We start from the raw sequence: 20,231 nt of genomic DNA on the forward strand, positions 1-20,231 counted from the left end.
CCCTGGAAAGCAACCCAACAGGCCTTTGTCTATGACACAGTCTTCAGTGGAAGTTGAGACTACAATTCATTTGAATGGCTGGAACTACAACTCGCTGCAATACCACTATAGTTGTGTGCTTACATTCATTCTCAACAACATAAAGGCAGGAATAAAGCCTTCTGTCTCAGGATAGAAATTGCTTTTGTGTGGGTAGACAACGACCAGCCTGGAGCAACTGGGAAATCCCTCCCCCCAAAATGAGTGTTTCTTTAATGACCATGTAAATCCATTCTAGTAGGGTAGTTTGTTGTCCCTGCTGTCCCCTCTGAAGAAAGTCAACGGATAAGGCCTCTAGAACAATCCATTCATCTTTCACAGTGGGGACTGTTCAGGCATTGCTCTCAATAATGTGAACTATCCCTACTACTTAAATTCCCGTGAGTTTTCTGGTGCCTGTCTTGAATGCTAGCAAGTACCCTCACATCATATACCCACATCTGTCCACAGCCTGTCATTTTGCAACTGGGTAGTAGTGGTTATTGGACAGATTCTGGATTTTTTTAGCAAGTCTACCCCTGTTGCTCCCTTCTCTGGGTGAGAACTTCTTTCTTATGATGAGCGGCAAAGGGATATTCTTATTTTCCCTGATGTTAATTGTTCCAGAGCAATCTATCATTCGATATCCTGACAAGGATTTTGGGGAAAACTCTCTTGATCACTGAACGCCTTTGTAACATAAAGCCTCCTAGACATCTGGTCACCAGGCTCCACTGGGAAGATTCCCATCCCTATGACACTTCCCCTTCCCCTCTTTTCTTGAAATAGTGATCTGACCAAATGCAGTATTCATATCCCATTACAGCCACCAGTTTCGTAGTGCAAGGGAGTTCCAACCAAAAGTGACAGCCACACAGAGATAGGTTTTAACAAACTTTATTGCTAATCACAAGGAGGAGGAGAACAGCTGCTATCAGTGTCTATGCTCCAAGTACACTGGGGAAGGAAGTAAGAAATCCACACTCCAGTCATTCTTTAAGGCATAGACTTTTAGACAGAACCAGTATGATACTTGTTCAGGAATCATTAAAGTAAGAGTATTTTCTAAACTGCCTAATAAGGAGTGAAGAATGAGGGGTTAGGGTATAGGGAATTTAAGTGTACCAGTCAATAAACATTTATTAACTGTCTTCTATATGTGATAATAGGCATTGTGCTAAGCATAGAGGAAACAAGGAAAGGCAAAAGACAGTCCTTGCCTTTAAGGAGCTTACGCTCTAGGATGGGGAAGATGACAGACAAAAAGAAGCAGAAAAGTGGGAGGGAGAAGAGAAGGGAGAAGGTACCTAGCATGCGGACATGATAGAGAAGTCCAGAGCAAGAGGTTAAAAATAGGGGTGGTGACAAGGGTTGGAGAAATGCCCAGCCTCTGAGTTTATGCCTTGGCATATATACATGGTGGGGTGGGGTTTTATGGGGAGGGACTGGGGTTGTACCAGTCAAACCACTTTTTGTGAGATTGCAGAGACCTCCATCGGTAGATCCTCTACGGAGGATTTATTGAAGAATATGGACAGTAGTCACACACAATGAAAAGCAGTGGATGGTTTGAAATCTGTAGCAACAGAATTTTTGCATGTACAGATGAGGTTGTGAATATATTAAAATATGAAGAATTAGATAAAAATCTCAAGGAGGGGGAATTATCATGGCATCACAGTGTAGTGGACCAAACACTAGTAAAAATGCAGGTCTGATGATGTCACTCCCCTATTCAATAAACTCCTTTACTCCTTTCTTCAGTATGTAAGAAGGGATATTATGGTATCTTGTTTTGCTCCCACAGAAGTTATTGGGAGATAATCAATAGCTGTGGGGAAGCTTGCTTACTAAGACAAAGGCCATCCTGGCATCAGGGGGACCAGAAAGGCTAGGCTGGGACAACCAATTCAAGCCTGAGGGGTCATGCCCTGGTCAAGTCTCTTCACTGCCACTACATAATCTGCATAAGTTAAGAAGGGAATGTAGGGAAGTGAAGAATGTAACTCAGCCAAGGAGGGTAGAACTGGTTAACCTCACTCCCGCTTCTGTATTGGCATGGGTTTTCCTAGTAAACGCTGTACCTCCTTTCTCATGAGAAGTGTAATAAATGCTTTCCTCTGCCCACTCTGAGTTATTTGGGCTATCACATGGATCTTCCTAAAGTTATGCAACCAGGAAAGCATTGATCTTTGGAAGCACATCCCAGGCTTACTTCCTGATCCTGCTTAGGGAGTCCTGTGATCCCCACAGTCACATTAAGGGGCTATCGCATGGGTCCTCCTAAGGGTTTTACCCTGCCTAGGAAGTCCTGTGATCCCCACAGCTGAGTTTCTCACAATTATATTACGTAAAGGATCAAATGTAGATTCTTGTTGGGAATTTAAAATCCTTTTCAACCTGGCCCAACCTACATTTCCAATCTTGTTATACATTACTTCCCATTCACTACAGTTCAAACAGGCCTTACTGTTCTTTATGCATAAGTTCTACAATGGTCAGCTGTCCCCCATTCCTTAATTCATTCCCTTCTCGTTTCATTCCCTGGTTTCTTTCAATGCTTAGCTCAAATTTGGATCCACTCATCTGCAAGTGCCTTTGTCCTAGAATTACCTTGTATCTACTTTGAATATCCCTGTATATGTATGTTTCTCACCCAACTAGTCTATCTGTTCCTTGGGGTCAGTGACTGTTCCACTTTTGTCTTTTTTATCCCTAGCACATTACCTGGCACATAAGAGTGACCACTTAATAGATTTATGTTGATTGTCCCAACTGTCATGAGTGAAATTCAATACAGGCAAACTAAGGCACATTTTCTTTAAGCAAGGTGAGTTTATGGGCAGTATGCCAATCTGTTAATAAAGTGGGTCAAATGGCTACCTCAGGCTTTTTGTAAGCATAGAATAAAGAACAGAACAGGATAGACAAGGAAAATAAAACTGTTGACTATAGTGTTGGCACCATGGGGGTGGGAGGATGGGGGAAAAAAACATGATTGGTTACATTAAGGAAACCAGGCTAACACTCACCTGGGGCCAACAATTACCCCTCTCTGTCTTAGAGGAATGCTCAATTGATTTATAGGACCCATCTGTATCCTTAGGCCATTGACAACAGACCAAGGATAGCAGACTCCCTGGCTCCTAGGAGGAAAATGAGATCATTTGTAATTAGGCATGGATGGATGGTGTATCTTTGTGGGAATGTACCAAGTCAGCTTGTAGGCCTTCAAAGATAATATACAGATTTTGTAGCATTTTTCCAGAGCTGAAGTTATGAAGGATACCAGGTTTCCTTGATTTTCAGGTGGTGTTGAGATAATACCTTAGAATTAAAATGTTTTATGAGAGTATTGAACCTTTCTTGGAGTTTTCTTTAATTAAAAGTGATCAATAAGAAAACTAAACTGTGACCAGGATCCTTACTCCCTTGCAGCTGCACACTGTAATGTACTAATGCTCTTCCTCACCCTAGGACTGTGACCTGGGTCTGTGAACCAGACCCCCATTTGGACAATGACAGAGTCCTACACCCAGTACCAGCACAGTGTCCCCTATAATCTTCTTCTGACCAGTTGTCTGGCCCCCTTACCATCTGTGGGCTGAGAGCCTGTCAAGTCTGTGTGGTTGATTCAGTTGCCCCCAAGGCCTGCACTGATCTACTGGGACAGCACCTTGCTTCTGGCTTGCTGGGGCCTGGAGCCTGCTGCTGGTTTACCCAGGCTCCCTGTACTAGACTGCGCTCCACTCTTACCTCAACGAGATAGACCCTTCTGTCTGTAAAATTGTTTCACCCCATCCTTTTGTTGATTCTGCTGCTCCAGAATTCATTTTGAGGTGTTATTTTAAAATGGTTTGCAGGGGAATTGGGGAGAGTTCAGGTGAGTACCTGCCTTATTCTGCCATCTTGGCTCTGCCCCAATCATAACTAAGATCCAAAAAATTTTTCTAAGCATTCATTGACCCAAGATCAAAAATCACTGCCCTGGACAATTTGGACCATGGTAATCCTTAAACCAGAAGAGAGACTTGAGTCCCCCTTGAGAGTTTTAGGAAGTACACAGCCTGCAAGAGAAAAGACTGAAAGGAAGGAACAGGAAGGCTGTGTCCCCAACTCCCCGCCCCCAGCCCCCCGCTGGGGACTTGAATGGAACTGGAAAGTATCACGGGCAAAGAGGCAGCAACCGACAAAAGAAGAAAATGAAAGAAAGGCACAGATGTAGTTGAGAACTCAGAGATCAAGGTGTACCATCTGGATTTCACAGGAATCTTAGGACAGAGGACCTGGCCCGAAGCTACTGATTTTCCTCACCTCTTTAAAGACTGAGGGAATTTCCTAAAACAGATGTGATTTTTTTCTGCTTTCTTCTCCTGGCCAATAAAAGACACTGTAGCATACTTCATTTAGTACATAGAATGTTGGACCTGGAGTTAGGAAGAACTGATTCATTTGAGTTCAAATCCAGCCTCAGACATTTGTGTGATCCTGGGCAAGTCACCACCTCTACTGCCTCAGTTTCCTCAACTATAAAATGGGAATAATGATTATACATGCCTCACCAGGTTGTTGGGAGGAATCCAATGAGATAATATTTGTAATGTGCTTTGTAAGTCTTGGGGTGCTATATAAATGCTGGCTATTATTATTATTATTAAATATTTCTTGCATCATGATACCTCATCTCAAATACAAAGAAGCTTATCTGGAGATATATAAACAAATAAATTAGGCCAAAGCATCAAATCTCTATCTGAATGTTAGGAATTTTCCTAAATACCATAAAATAGTAGAGGAGATGGCCACATGGAACTAAAGACCACCATATTGCTCTTAAACTAAAAGGGGAGCTAATTATTGTAACAGGATGTGGCCAATCAAATCGAAAGAGAAAAAGGGGAATAGGGATAGAGCAGTGGCAAAGAAAAGATCACACCCTAAAAACTACATGGTTAGGAGATAGGCAAGGCCTAGGAAGGATTCAGGCTAAAAAGGATAAATGCTTATAAAAAATTTTTTAAAAATTTTGAGATATCTTTTGTTTTTGTATCTTCTAAGTTTCTTCCAGTATCTCTGGCCTCCTCATCCCAGAAAACCATACCATATATGAAAGAATATTTTTAAAGAAAAAGAAAAAAAAGAGGAAGAGAAAAAAAATCAGCAAAACCAATCAATATATTGAAAAGGTCTGAAAGTATATGCAATGTTCCTCACCCCTGGGCCTCAACTGGTGATTATGGTTATCACATTTGAAGAGAATACAAAGTTGAGGATAACTAACACTCTGGATGACAGAGTTGGGATCTAAAAGGATACTGACAATCTCTAGAGCATGGGGCTAGTCCTAATTAAGATGAAATTCAACATCAAAATAAAATGTAAAGTCTTATACTTTCAACCTCAAAAGTATACGATGAGAATAGGTGGTATGGAAAGACAGCAGTTCTGAAAAGGATCTAGGGATTTTAGTGGACTGCAAGGTCCATATGAGTCAGCGATGGGATGTGATGTCCAAAACACCTAATGCGATCTTGGGCTGCATTATTAGGAAGGTGAGAGGTCATTATAATCTGTCCTTGACAGACCTCATCTGGTATATTATGTTCTGTTTTGGGCAGCATGATTTGAGTGACACTGAAAAGCTAGAGAGTTTTCAGAGGACAACCTGGGTGCTGAAAGATGCTGAAGGACTGAGTCCATGTTGTGAGAATTATTTGAAGAAGAAACTAGGTATGTTTAGCCTGAAGGGGTGTGGGTGTGTGGGGGTGTGTTTGGAGGGTGAGGGCTATCTGATGGAGGATGTGAAAGCTACCTTCAAATATTTGGAGGCATGTTCCATGGAGGAGGGATTAGACTTGTTCTACTTTGTTCTAGAAGGCAGAACCAGGGGTAATGGGGGGCAAAGAAGTGAATTTAGGCTTGACATCTGGAAAAACTTAACCATAGGGTCTGCCACTTTAAGCCAACAGAGCTTTCCAGATGGCTGAATAGGGGCAGAGTCTAGCAGAATGCTATGTCTAACACAGACCCAAACCCCAGTTAGAAACTTGAAGGGGTCAGAGCAGGGGGACAGCAATCAGACTGTCTCCTAAATCAGATCTCTTTAGAAGCACTGGAAGCTTGCACGTCTCTAGCCTGTCCCTGAGATCCTAGAATAACACAACATACAACACCCAAGAAAGGAGTAACAGGACCAGCCCTGACCTTCTCTCCAGAAATATGCACTGTTGCGTAGCAAAGAACAGCCTAAAGTAAAGAAGTAGGCTGGAAGAATGGGTAAACAAAAGACTCTCATCATAAAGAGCTATTATGGTGGCAGGGACCCTCACAAGTGCAGAAGAGAATGACTCAAAAACATTTAAAAGCAAAGCCTCAGAGAAGAATTCAGCTTGGGAAAAAACTAGAGTTCCTGGAAGAGATAAATCATTTATGTCTTAAAAAGACATAAAAAATGTTTTTGTTAATAAAATGAGGATGCTTGAGGGAAAAAAATGGAAAAGAGAAATATGGAAGAAAAAACTGAAAAGGGAACTAACAGCTTGGCGCAGGAAGTATAAAATCTTCCCCAAGTTATAAGCTCCCTGAAAATTGGAATTGATCAATTAAAAGCCAATGACAAGAAATCATAAAACAATGTCAAAAGGGAGAGAGAGAGAAGGGGGGGAGGGAGAGAATGAAAAGGTATTTCATATTAATAACAATTGATCTAGAAAACAGACCAAGGAGAAAAAAATCCTCAGATTATCTATGACCAAAAAAGGTGCCTAGACATCATATTTCAAGAAATCTTAACTGCCCAGACCTCTTAGAAGCAGAGAGCAAAACTGAAATAGAATTCACTGGTCTTTTCCTAAAAGAAATCTCAAACTGAAAACTTGTAGGAACATCATAGCCAAAATTTAGAGCTTCCAGATCAAAGAAAAAATACTGCAAGCAGCCAGAAAGCACTAAAGTACGCCAACGATCTGTGACAACTCTGAAGAACTTAAGATGAAAAATGCTATCCTTCCCCAGAGAAAGAACTGCTAGTGTCTGAATACAGATCAAAGCAACTTTTGGGGTTTTTTTCCACTTTCTTTATTTTTTTGTTTTTTTTTTGGTCTCTCTTCTTTCACAACATGACTATTGTGAATATGTTTTACATGACTACACATACATAACCTAAAAAAAAAAATTAAAATACCCAGGAGCTACAGTCAGTATCATACATGATCTAGCAGCCACCACCACAAAGCAGTGAAGAATTTGAGAAACAATATTCCAGCAAAATGAAATAGAGGACTTCTAAGTATTCCTGATGATAAGACCAAAGCTGCAGAGAAAATAAAAAGGTAAAGATGGATGAATAATGATAAAGGATTAAACAAGTAAATAATTACATGTAAATAAAGATGATAAATATGTCTGCTCTGAACCTTTTTTTGTCATCATTTGTAGAGGGAGTCCAATTAGAAAAGGTCTGGGAGTGGTTCTATTATGTCTTAATCATCTTAAGAAAATAATGGAAAAAAAGAAGAGGAATACACTAGAGGGGGATGAGAAAGAAAGGGTTAGGGAAAATTATCTCATGGAATCAAGGTGCTGCAATGAATGGCAAGTTTGAGAGACATAATTTCTGGCTAATTAATCAATTAATTAGGGCTAGCAAATAATTAATAAAAGGATGGTCATTCGGCTTTCTCTCCTAAATCAAAGACAAATCATACCGGCCTCTGAACGCTGGGAAGAGCAGGTGTTCCCAACAGGTAGCAATCAACTCTGATTGGTCAACAATTAATGAGAATGAATATTATGATGAGAGGTAGGCCTATTCTAATGAGGGGCCATAGTTTTAATTATGTTGTTCTTACTCTCAGACCTCCTCCTGCCTTGGGCAATCTAGGCACAGGGATCTACAGGGATTCAGCCAGTTAACACCAGTTTGGTAGAACCGTTACCTAATTTTAGGTTTAATTCCATGAACAGGTTGTTATCCAGAGGGAGGCCTAAGCCTGGCACATCAGCTCTCAGCCTCGGGGGCGGCACCTCGGCTCAGTTCTGCGGAGTACAGGTTGTTAATTCATTTGAATCCCACTACTGGTACCCCCCACCCAAACCTGTCTATTTAAAACACAATGGGCCAGAATTCACCTAGATTAGATTCTCTTGGTGAGGTTTTCTGGTTGCATGGGGTAACAATTACACCTGGATAAGATGGTCTAGCTGTAGGTAAATTTTTGGGTAAGTCAGTGATATCCCTCAAAGACTGGCTGTATAGCCTAGAGGGGGTTATTCCTCAATGAGGAAATAGAAATTAAAAAATTTTAATCTCAATTAATAATTGGCTATCAATATGAGAGAGATAATCACTTCTCTCAGTGCACAGGTAGTTATCTACACAAACAGAGGAGCAGTTGACATCTGAACTCAACTCTCATCTGAACTGATCAAAAAAGAAGGAAGAATACACACACAGTTGGGTATACAAATCCCTTTTATTCTACGAGGAAAGGGGGAGAAAGGAACAAGGGGAATTTTTGTTTTCTCCTTGGAAGAGGACCAATAACATCGGGGGGGCTAGTTTCTTGCCTTGCAAATGAATTGGATTCCAGTGAGGCAGAGCTGTGCAGAGTCATCGGCCTCACTGTCTCCTCCAGAGTTAATGGAATCCAGTGGCAAGATGTGGGTCAGAAGGACTGGTGATGGCCCCCAAGGGGAATTAGAGGGAAGGCGGATTAACAGGGGTAGCTAGGTGTGTGGGGGAGGGTGAGAAGGCAGATCGTGGCTGATTAAAATAAAAATATATATTTTTAAAATATCCAAATGTCGGCTACCAGCAATACCTGTCACTCACCTCCCCGCGTGAAGCGGAAGGCACCTAGCAGCTACAAACCTAACGTCCTAAGATGGCGCTCGCCTCGAGGCTCCTCTCCTCCTTCCCCCCATCTCATCCCTTCCCCTCCCCCCCCCACTCAAAATGCTCAAGACAAGCCAACGCGAACTAGGAAACCAGATGCGGTCAATTCCCCAGCCGGCGACAACTCAAACTACTTCGCTGACGTCAGTGTTAACTTTCGGCTTCCGTCCACTACGGCCTCAATTGAACCACGCATGCGTAATTCTCTGAGGAGGCGGGCTCTTTTCAGAGTTTGTCCTCCCAGAGCCAAGTCTTTGAGCGACAGCTCCCAGAACGAACAGGGAGAGGGAGGCGGCGGAAATTGCGCCTGCGTGGTGGGTGGGATTTCTCCTGGAAGGGACAAACTGTGAACTCAGCATCGGCTCCCGGTAACCGTGGTTTTCTCGCCACCCGGACTCGAGGATCTTGAGTCCTTCGGGAGATGGCGTACGCCGATCGGTCTCCGGCGGACAAGGACAGGTAACGCCCTCGGTGGAAGGAAGCAGCGGGGGAAGGGACCGATCTGAGCGGTTGGCATGGCTCGGCCACCCTCCCCGGGTGAAGTTGCCCGGGCAGCGGGGGAGCCTCTCTGTGCTCGTCAGTTTCTGGAAAGCTGTGAGGAGAAGGCGAGGATGGGGAGGATGAGGAGGATGGGGAGGGGCTTCCGCGTCGTCCTGTATGGGGAGCTTGCCTTAGGCTCTTTCCAGGGAGGAGTGGCTGTGAAATGACCTACAGCCCGAGCCCTGGAAGCCCCCTCCCCAGCCTTCTTCCGGGAAGGACTCATTCGGGAATTACGTGGAGAAAAGCCCAGTCTTGGGGGAAAAACCCCTTCGGTTCCCTAAGCGCTTTCCTTCACTCGGCTTGTTTGATTCGATTGCAGTGAAATTGTAGTGGAAGGAGCGTTGAATCAGGGCTCTGGGTTCTAATCCCAGGACTGCGACTGCGAGAATTGGGACAAACAGCTCAACATCTGTTTCTCAATGTCCGTGTTTCTAAAAAGATAGTTTCGCGCTAAATAATCCCAAAGATTCCTTTCAACTCTAAATCCTGAATTATGAAGTCAACTTCTTTGTCCCTCTTAGGTTCATTTGCATTTATCCTGCATATTTAAATAACAAGAAGACCATTGCAGAGGGAAGACGGATCCCGATTGACAAAGTAAGGGCAAATGGAGCTTAAGGGTGGGCTGTCCATTTAGTGAAAGGTGCTTTTTCTTTGCTTTCCCAGGCTTCCGAATTCGAAAACAGCAGCTATAAGACAGAGTTGATGTTTGAGAGATTGGAAAGTCTAAAGTAACTGTATCTGTGATATTAAAAGAATTTGAAATTGTTAAAGGGATTACAATACAACCTTGTAACGAAACTGACAAAATTAAAGTCATAGCCAACATTTATTTAGTGTTTACTGTATTCCAGGCACTCTTTAAAACACTAGTGAGGTAGGTGCTGAGGCAGAGGTTAAGTGACTTGCCCAGGGTCACACAGCTAGTAAGAGTCTAAGACTACATTTGAATTGAGGTCTTTCTGACTCCAGACCTGATGTCTGCCCCCCAGGCCACCTAGCTTCCTCATAGACTTATTCAAGTTTATCCAGGAGCTAGTGTTTCTTCTTTTGAGAATATGAATTTGGCAGTAATATATGTTTTGAAATACTATGGAATTTCTGCCAGAGCTTAGAAGAAAGTTATTTTATGTTACCAAGTAAGTTGTAAATTTAGGAATATGCACATTTCTAAAGCATAGACTATATAGAGAAATAAAGGTGATGGTATTATCCCTTAGGATGCTTAGTAGAAATGAACTTGTAGATTGGTTATAAAGTTTAGCCTGCAATATCTGTTTCTAAAACTTTCTGGTATTGTTAGGTAACTTCTGCTGAAAACTGTATGCAAATAGGCAATGATTAAAAATATCCAGTCAGGTAAGATTAGATTTTTCCTATAAGTCAGTAAAACTTCTAACATAAGCCTGGTCCATTTTAATTACTATTGAATAGTTCATATCTGGAATATAAATTTTGGGAGAGGGAATAAAATAGGTAAGCCATAATTTGATTTTTTTAGTATCAAAATTGAAAAAAGGTGAATTCACAACCAAATAAAATAAGAGAGCAAAATAAAGAAATAAAAGCAGTTATTAGGAGGTGTTTCATTCAACTATGGGCCAATAAAATTGACAGTCTAAATGAAATGGATTAATATTTACAAAATTATAAATTGCCCAGAATAACAGAACAGGAAATAAATACTTTAGTAAACTTATCTTAGAAAAAGACTGGAACAAGGCGTAAATGAACATGCTAAGGAAAAATCCTCAGGTCCAGATGGATTTACAAATGAATTTTACCAAACGTTTGAAGACCAATTCCGTTACTTCATAAACTGTTTTAAAAATAGATAAAGAAGGCATCCTACCAAATTCCTTCTTTGATATGAATTTAGTCCTGATATCTAAACTGGAGTGGGGGAAGAAAATTTAATAGGCCAATTTCCCTAATGAATAGTGATACAAAAATTTAAATAAAATATTATTTTACGTAATATTAATAGAAGACTACAGCAATATATTATCACCAGGTTGGATGTAACCAGGAATGCAGAACTGGTTCAAAATTGGGATAACATATTAATAACAAAACTAACAAAAATCATATACTTATGTCAATAGATTTAGAAAAGGCTTTTGACAAAATCTAATAGCCATTCCTATTAATAACACTAAAAAGCATAGGAATAAATGAAGCTTTCCTCATAATGATAAATAGTATCTATCTAAAACCAAGAATAAGAATGATTTCAAATTGAGATAAGCAAAAGCTTTTCCAGTAAGATCATAGGTAAAGCAAAGATTATCCCCCTTAGTGTTCAGGACTTTAGGCAAGAAAAAGATTTTGATGGCAATAGGCAGAGAGGAAATAAAACCATCTTTTTTGCAGATAATACTTAGAGAACCCCAATACTAATTTATATAGCACTTAATTATTATCCCATTTGATTCTTAGAACCTTGGAAGGTAGGTGCTATAATTCCTATTTGACAAAAGAGGAAACTGAGTTAAATGATTTACCTGGGATCACACAGCTATTAAGTGTCTGAGGCATGATTTGAATTTTAAGTCTTCCTGACTCTAGGCCCAGCACTGTATCCACTATACCAGCTAGCTTCCCCAGAGAGTCAATTAAAAAACTAATTGAAACAATTTACAGCTTCAGCACAGTTGCAGGATGTTAAGTAAGCCAACATAAATCATCTACATTTCTATTTGTTGACCAACAAAATGCCATCAGGAAGATAAGGAAAGTGAAATTCTATTTAAAACAACTGTGGACAGTATAAAATACTTGGGAGTCTACTTACCGTGACACACACTGGAACTATATGAACACAGTTACAAAACATGTTTTACACAAATAAAGAGAGATCTAAATAATTGAAGAAATATTAGTTGTTCATGGGTAGGCCGAGCCAATATTTTAAAAATGACAGTACTACCTACTTAGTGCCATACCAATCATATTACCAAAGAAATACTTTGTAGAGCTAGAAAAAAAATAAGAATTCATTTGGAGGAACAAAAGGTCAAGAATCTCAAGGGAATCAGTGGGGGAAAAAATGGGAAGGAGGAGCAGTACCAGATCTCACCCTACACTACAGAACTAATTGTCAAAACAGTTTGTTATCATGTAAGAAGTAGAGTGGTTGATTAATGGGTTGACTACACAAGAGAAAAGCGAAAAAAGTGTAGCAGTCTTGTGTTTGATAAACCCAAAGAGCCCATCTATTGGAGCAAGAGCTTAATAGTAAACAAAAATTGTCAGGAAAATTGGAAAGTAGTTTGTAAGAAACTAGATATAGATCACTTTATACCAAGACAAGCCCCAAATGGGTATATTATTTAGATATAAAGTGTCTAAAATCAAATTAGTGGCACATGGAAGAAATTACCTGTCAGATCTGTGGTTAGAAGAAGAGTTCATGACCAAATAAGAGATAGAAAGGTTCACAGGAAGTAAACTGGATAATTCTGATTACATAAAGTTAATTTTTTTTTTCTCAAAACTAGTGCAGCTAAAATTGGAAGAAAAGCAGTAAACTGGCAGCAGATTTATTTGATAAAGGTCTAATTTCTGAGATATATGAGGAACTGAGTCAAATTACAAGAAAAAAATCCATTTTCCATTTGACAAATGGTTAAAGAATATGAATAGTTACTTTGCAGAAATAGAAATCCAAGCTCTCAGTAGTCATGTGGGGAAAACATGCCCTAAATCACTAATACTTAGAGAAATGCAAATTAAAACAACTCTGAGGTACCATCTTCATGCCCATCAAATTCACAAGGCTGACAAAAGACAAAAATCACAAATAATGGTGGAAGTGTGGGAAAACAGGTACACTGATGGTAGAGCTGTGAACTAGTGATCTGTTCTGGAAAACTATTTGGGACTATGCCATATTATTTGACCTAACAATTCCACTACTAGGTCTATATCCCAAAGAGATCAAAGAAGGAAGAAAAGGACCCATATGTGTTGTTTTTTTTTAATAGTTGTAGCAACTCTTTTTGTGTTGGCAAAGAATTGGAAATTGAGAGGAAGTCCATCAGTTGAGAATGGCTGAACAAAGGATGGTATATAAATGTGATGGAATACTATTGTACTATAAGAAAGGATGAAGGGGATGGTATCAGAAAAATGTAGAAAAAATTGTGTAACTGCTGCAAAGTGAAGTGAGCAGAACCAAGCGAAAAATTTATTTAATATCATAAAGAAAATCAACTTTGAAAGATATAGTAACTGATGAACATAACAACCAACCACAAGGACTCATGATGAAATATGCTATCTACCTCCAGATAGAGAGGTTATTGTCTCAGCAGATTGAAGTGGAAATTTGTTTTCTATGACTATACTTTTTTATGATGGATTTTGTTTTTCTTACCTTCTCAGTGAGTAGGGTAGAAGAAGGGAGGAAGCAATGAATTTGTAACTGAAAATAAAATTGTATTTAAATAAATAAGTTAAAATTATTAGAAAGAATGAAAATCCATTGTGGTTGGTGCAGCCAACCTGTGATTCAAATCAGTTCAGCAGTCCTATAATGTAGAGCAAGACATTGTGCTAGGCGTCGGGTATACAAAGACAAAAAGAGGCTCTGCCTTCAATGTAGGTAGGTTCTTACATTTTACTGGGGATGAGGAGATACACACAGTAAAATAAGTGAAATCTGAGATGATTGATTTGAGGAGAGAGAGGGCACTAGTAACTAAGGGGATTGGGAAAGGCTTTATGGAAGTTGGCATATAGGCTGAATCTTGAAAATAACCGTATTGATAGCTAATGTTTATATAGTGCTTACCATGTGCCATGCACTGTGCTGAGTGCTTTACAGTGCTCTCATTTGATCCTCACAACCTTGGAGATAAGTGCTACTATGATCCCCATTTTATAGAGAGGAAACTTAGATTGGCAGGGGTTAAGTGACTTGCCCAGGATCACATAACTAGTAAGTGTCTGAGACCGAATTCGAACTCACGTTTTTGCATCTCCAGGCCTTGGGTTTATCTGCCATACCAACTAACTGTCTGCCCTACCCCTCTCCTCCCCTTCCCCCCCCCCCCAAAAAAAGTAAGGATTCCAAGAGAACAGATTGAGAAGGGAAGTGTATTTTAAGTTTGGAGAATAGAGGTGAGAATTGGAATGCTAGTTTAGGGGAACAGCAAATGGGCTGGGTGTGAAATGAAGGGGGAGCAGTGTGAAATGAGTCATGAAAGGGCTTTAAGTGCCTGCTTGAGTTTGCATTTGATCCTAGAGACAATGTGAAACTCCTGGCCATTTTTGAACCAAAGAATGCTGTGGCCAGAGCTGTGTTTTATAAAGGAGGATCATAGAATTGATGGGACCTCAGAGGAAGCTACCTAATCTAGTTACATCCTGTATTTTTTCAGTTGAGGAAACTGAGGCCCAGAAAGGTTAAGTGACTTGCTCAGGGTTACACAGATAGTGCACATCAGAAGTGGAATTTGAACCCAGGTCTTCTGACTCCAGGCATGTTATTCTTTCCACCCACCATTTTGTCAACTGTGGGAAGGATGGCATGGAGAAGAGAGACACTGGAAACGGGCAGAGTGCAGGGGAAAATCAGGGGGATGTTATATTAGTTCTGGTGAGACAATAAAGGCCTGACTCCCCATATCTAAATTAGTTGGTTGACCCTAGGTTACTGGTTGTGTGAGCTCACTGGAGGTCAATGTGACAGATATGGAGGCAGAAGTGACAAGACGAGGCAGCTGATTTGGATATGGGAAATTAGGGAGTGGGGATGAGTTGAGGGTGATTCTGAGGTTAGGAACTTGGGTAACTAATGCTAGTTAGTGGTGCCCTAAACAGAAATAGGAAAATTTGGAGGAAGGATAGATTTAGCAGGGGAAGATGAGTTCCATTTGGAACATGTTGATGCCTGTGGGAATCCCGATGGAGATCTCAGCAGGCACTTAGTGACACACCGACTGGTTCAGAGGAGAGATTATGGCTATTTAATGTAGATTTGCAAGTCATTTTCCTAAAGATGATAATTGAACCTATTGGAGCTGGTGAGGTTACTGAGAGAATTGTAGGGAAAAAAAAGGACAGCACATTCTTGGGGGACAACCACCTTCAGGAGACTGGTCATGAATGACGATCCAGTAGAAGAGGCTGAAGGAGTGGTCAGAGAATCAAGAGAGAACAGTGTCATGAAATTCAAGGGAGAGCAGTGTATTCATGAGAAGAGGGTAGTTGATTATCAAACAGCTGCCAGGAAGTCAAAGAGGATGACAACTTAGGGGATGGGAGGAAAACCGTTGGACTTAACTCATAAGAACTTTGGGTGTTCTTGAAAAGAATCATTTCACTTGAGTGGTAAGGTGGTAAGGGTTAGAAGCCAGATTGAGGGGTTGAGAAGTGCAGTACGGGTTTGGCTGTGAAAGGGAATGAAGATATGGGACAAGAGATAGTTTTAATAACATTTGAAGTGTAGGGTTTTTTAAATGAGGGAGATGTAGGTTGGTAGAAAGCTCATCAGTTAAGAGGGAAGAAAATGAGTGGTGTAGGGGACTTGAATGAAGAGAAAGTTTACAGCAGCCATTGTGGGAGTCACTCATGGTAGTCAAGGATTGCTGTGCAACCCATGGAGCACAGTTGTGTGACTCCCCCATTGGTATTTAATAGAATACAAAATAGACATGGAGGACTATATGGTGGGTGTAATGCACTGTGTGATATTAGTAAGCTCTGAGCCGTGGTTGGATGGATGTAAAATTCTTTGGCTAAAGGGTAAACTTTTTTTTTAATACAAAAATTGTTTCAGGCTGTTGAGAATCCTACAGCTACAGAGATCCAAGATGTGTGCCTGGCAGTTGGACTTAATGTGCACGTTGAGGTACAGTGAAATTTCTTAGTACTTGATTTATTCATTTCATTGATAGATTTCACATTGTTTGAAACAAAATAAGTGTTTTTCTTCTTTGGATCCTAGAAAAATAAAATGTACTCCAGAGAGTGGAATCGTGATTTACAATATAGGGGCAGAGTGCGGGTTCAGCTAAAACAGGAAGATGGCAGCCTGTGCCTTGTACAGTTCCCATCACGTAAGTCAGAAGGTTATTTTTGGTGAATACTAGCAAGACTATAGAGTGAAATTTGGGTGTGTTGTTGCCTTTAGTGACCATACTGTCTCTCTTTTTACAAAACATTAATATAAGACTTCTTTTTGAAATCATATAAGTTTTACATGATCTGATGTATACACCCATTAAATGTTTTTAAAATAACATTTTATTTTTTCCCCAATTACATGTGAAAATAACTTTTTTAATATTCATGTTTTTTTTAAATTTGGAGTTCAAAGTTCTCATTCTCCCTCCCCTCTCCCTGAGATGGTATGCAGTCTGATATGGGTTATACATTTGGCAATTCTGTAAATCATTTCCATTTTAGTCATTTTGTGGAAGAAAACTCAAAGAGAGAAAGGGGGAAAGGAGAGAGAATATGCTTTGGTCTGTCTGTATTCAGACTCTTACCAGTTTTTTCTTTCTATGAGTCCTTTGGAATTGTCCTGGCTCATTGTATTGCTGAAAATAGTTAAGTCGTTCAGAGTTGATCATCATTGCAATATTGCTGTTATTGTGTCCTAGTTATGCTCATTACATTTTGCGTCAGTTCATATAAGTCTTTGCAGGTTTTTCTGACAGCATCCTGCTTGTCATTTCTCATAGCGTAATAGTATTGCATCCCAATCATATACCATTACCCAGTTGATAGATATCCCCTGCATGGCTAATTCATAGCCACCACAACAAGAGCTGCTATAAATATTTTGGTACAGATAGGTCCTTCTCCCTCCCTACCCATCCCCCCTTTTAAAAAAATTTCTATGGAATATGCCTAGTAGTGGTATTGCTGGGTCAGAGAGTTTTGTAGGCCTTTAGGTACAGTGCCAAATTGCCCTCCAGAATGGTTTAGTGCATTAGTGTCCCAATTAGAATGCATTAGTGTCCCAATTTTTGCATTCCTCTAACATTTATCATTTTCCCTTTCTATTATATTAGCCAATCTGATAAGTATGAGGTTATACCCATTAAATATTAAAGGAAGTGAGAGATGGTAGTTACATTTTTCATAAAACTGGCTTTAGGATTTTATTTTTTTGTTGCAGATAATGTGATTTTATTATTAGTGGGTAGGGAACTTCTGATGAGGGAAGTGTTCCTTCTACCAACTCTTCCACAAATTATGGTTGCCTAGGTTACTGAGAGATTGTCTTACTCAGGGTGACACAGCCAGTAAGTTGTAGAGGCAGGACTTGAATCCAGGTCATCCTATGAAGGCAACTCAGTTCAGGAGTAAAGCACAGATTGACAGCCAGACAGGTGGATGATTGGGTAACCCAGAGTTAGCTATTGGTAATAATCCATGATTTCTGTAATTTACAACTCTTAAAAATCATACCCATTGTAGGGCACTTGCATAATAGGTCTCCAGTATAACATTCTGTCCCACTTTCTGTTTGTAACTTATGATAAAAGAGTATAAAGTCAATAATCCTGTAGTCTTACAAAGGTGAAATTTAAGTATACAAACTTATTTCAGAGCTCCTTGTCCACTTTAATGTCATTTTGGACCTGTGATAGACTGAGTACTTATGTGTCTCCAGTAGATGACCCATTTATGTAGTCAAACCTTTCTGTTGCCAGACTTAATGTCTAATTAATTTGATTTTTTTTTTCATGCAAACTGTTTTGTTGATTTGTGATGGCCTGGTGATTTTATACCTTAGGAGTTACTTGATTGCATCCTTCACAAACATGAGCTAAATCTAACTTATGCTTTCTAGGTAAGTCAGTAATGTTGTATGCAGCTGAAATGATACCCAAACTAAAAACAAGGACACAAAAAACAGGAGGTGGTGACCAAAGTCTTCAACAAGGAGAGGGAGGTAAAAAAGGAAAAGGGAAGAAGAAGAAGTGATCCAGTGGTACCTGATGGCTGAATGTGCGTCAGTCCTACAGAAGATAAGAACAAACGTTGATGATTTGCTCCTGAAGTGAATGATGAAAAAGGAAACTGAACAAGTTGTATGATTTGTTACCTTCACTTAACTGGAATATGTATGTTTGTGCCTCTCAACTTCAAACAGGACGGTCAACCAACTTGAGTTCATGAAATAAAAAAATTGGCATTGGAAAGTTAGCATTTATATAGCACAAAGCCAGAAGAAGTCCTCTGCGGACCAGCACTGAATTGTTGGAGGAATATGTATGTATCTTTATAAATTTAAAAGTCATTACTCAGTGGACTACACAACTTGTAAGTCATTTGTTCTCCTGTGCTGTTTGTCACACTATAAGTGTCTTAGATTAGAAGAAAAGTTATACTTTCTGAGTATATTCTGTTTGAATTAAGCAGATTTATCAATCTTTAATTTACAGTCTGCTCAACTTTTGTTAATGTTTAAGTTCATGAAATAAAGGATTTGAAATTGATTTTTGAAGCTTTCTGTTATGAAGGATTTATTTAAATTCTATACAGAGTAGGTGAGTAGTAGAAGAAAATGGACAATGAAAGAACAGCCAGAATGAAAGTCAAAGCAAATAGAAGATGGTTGTATAAAATAGCTTTGGGGTTAGTGTAGATAGCTTTTTCTTGTCCTGTTGCTAGAAAAAAATTGAATTATAATGTATACTATTATGTTCTAGTTCTATGATATGAAGGAAAAATACAAACTTTGCGTTAATTGGTTTTCTGTGAATAGAAACAAACTGCACCAACTTGTTAGGGATTTGATGCCACTTGTGTTTTACTCTTTTGAGTTACACTATTTCAAGTGGCTAGATAGTTGTTATTCAGATATTAACTAGTCCGGCTTCATTTTACTGATGAAACTGAGAGCCAAAGAATTTAACTGTGGATTCAGGAAGGGACCAAGCTCCTAAGGGAGGAGCAGAGATGGGTTCTGAAACCAGTTCCTCTGATGGCAGCTACAGTATTCTTTTCATAATGCTATATTGCCTGTGCTTTTGACGTAACAATAAATTAGAATTTTTTACAAATTCCACTTGAAGAGAATCTGCTCTGAGGTTCATAGAGACCAAAATTACAGAACTTGATGCTTCCCTTTGTAATAATACAGAAATTGCTTCAGCAGGTTAAATGGATGCATCAAGTTAGCCACCTCCACCTTTATATCTTCTATATTGCTCTAAGATTCATCAACTCTGATTTTTTTCTTGCTTTGTTTTGGTAAAGGGATAATTTGGGGCCTAAGATGGAAAAAGTTTGAGAACCATTGCTATAAATGTTATCAACCACTCTGTAGAATCATTTAGTCATAGTAGTTTAAAATGTCAGAACTGATTAAACAGAGTCTCCTTCTGACTTGACACAGTTTGGTTTGGTGAATGTAGTGTAACTGCTGCAAATCTAAAACTTGGGGTTTTTTTTTTTTGTTTGTTTGTTTTTGGTTAAAGTTTCTAGAACTGAGGTTGGAAAACCTTATCCATCTCCAGCAGTAAAGTAGCTACAGTTGAGTCTTTGTGTTCTTCCCTAATCAAAAATTTCAGCATTCCCTTATCCTTGTTGGGTGCAAAATAAATGTCTGTTGCCTCTGCAGAAAGAAAGAAAGAAAATAGATGATTCTTAGGTTCTCATTTACTTGCTTCCCATTTCTTTTACCAAGACCTACTTAGTAGCTCAAAGAAATTTTTCTCGTTAATATTCTTCTTGGGTTTCTGTGTTCAAATGCTGATTTTCCCTTAACCCAGTAGAGGCAGAGTAATGCAGTGAAGAAGGAACAGGATTGCAG

General features: G+C 39.6%; 1 protein-coding gene across 1 annotated transcript; it reads left to right on the forward strand.

Annotated features, from left to right (window-relative positions):
- Positions 1-9,219: 9,219 nt before the first annotated feature.
- SRP19 (signal recognition particle 19) lies at positions 9,220-18,920 on the forward strand. Its single transcript, XM_036740977.1, has 5 exons — positions 9,220-9,373; positions 9,976-10,051; positions 16,239-16,310; positions 16,407-16,518; positions 18,264-18,920. The coding sequence occupies exons 1-5, from the start codon at positions 9,336-9,338 to the stop codon at positions 18,395-18,397; spliced, it is 432 nt and encodes a 143-aa protein (XP_036596872.1). The 5' UTR covers positions 9,220-9,335; the 3' UTR covers positions 18,398-18,920.
- The last annotated feature ends 1,311 nt before the right edge of the window (positions 18,921-20,231 follow it).

The sequence above is a fragment of the Trichosurus vulpecula genome, chromosome 1, assembly GCF_011100635.1.
Source record: "Trichosurus vulpecula isolate mTriVul1 chromosome 1, mTriVul1.pri, whole genome shotgun sequence".
In the NCBI taxonomy this organism is placed as follows: domain Eukaryota; kingdom Metazoa; phylum Chordata; class Mammalia; order Diprotodontia; family Phalangeridae; genus Trichosurus; species Trichosurus vulpecula.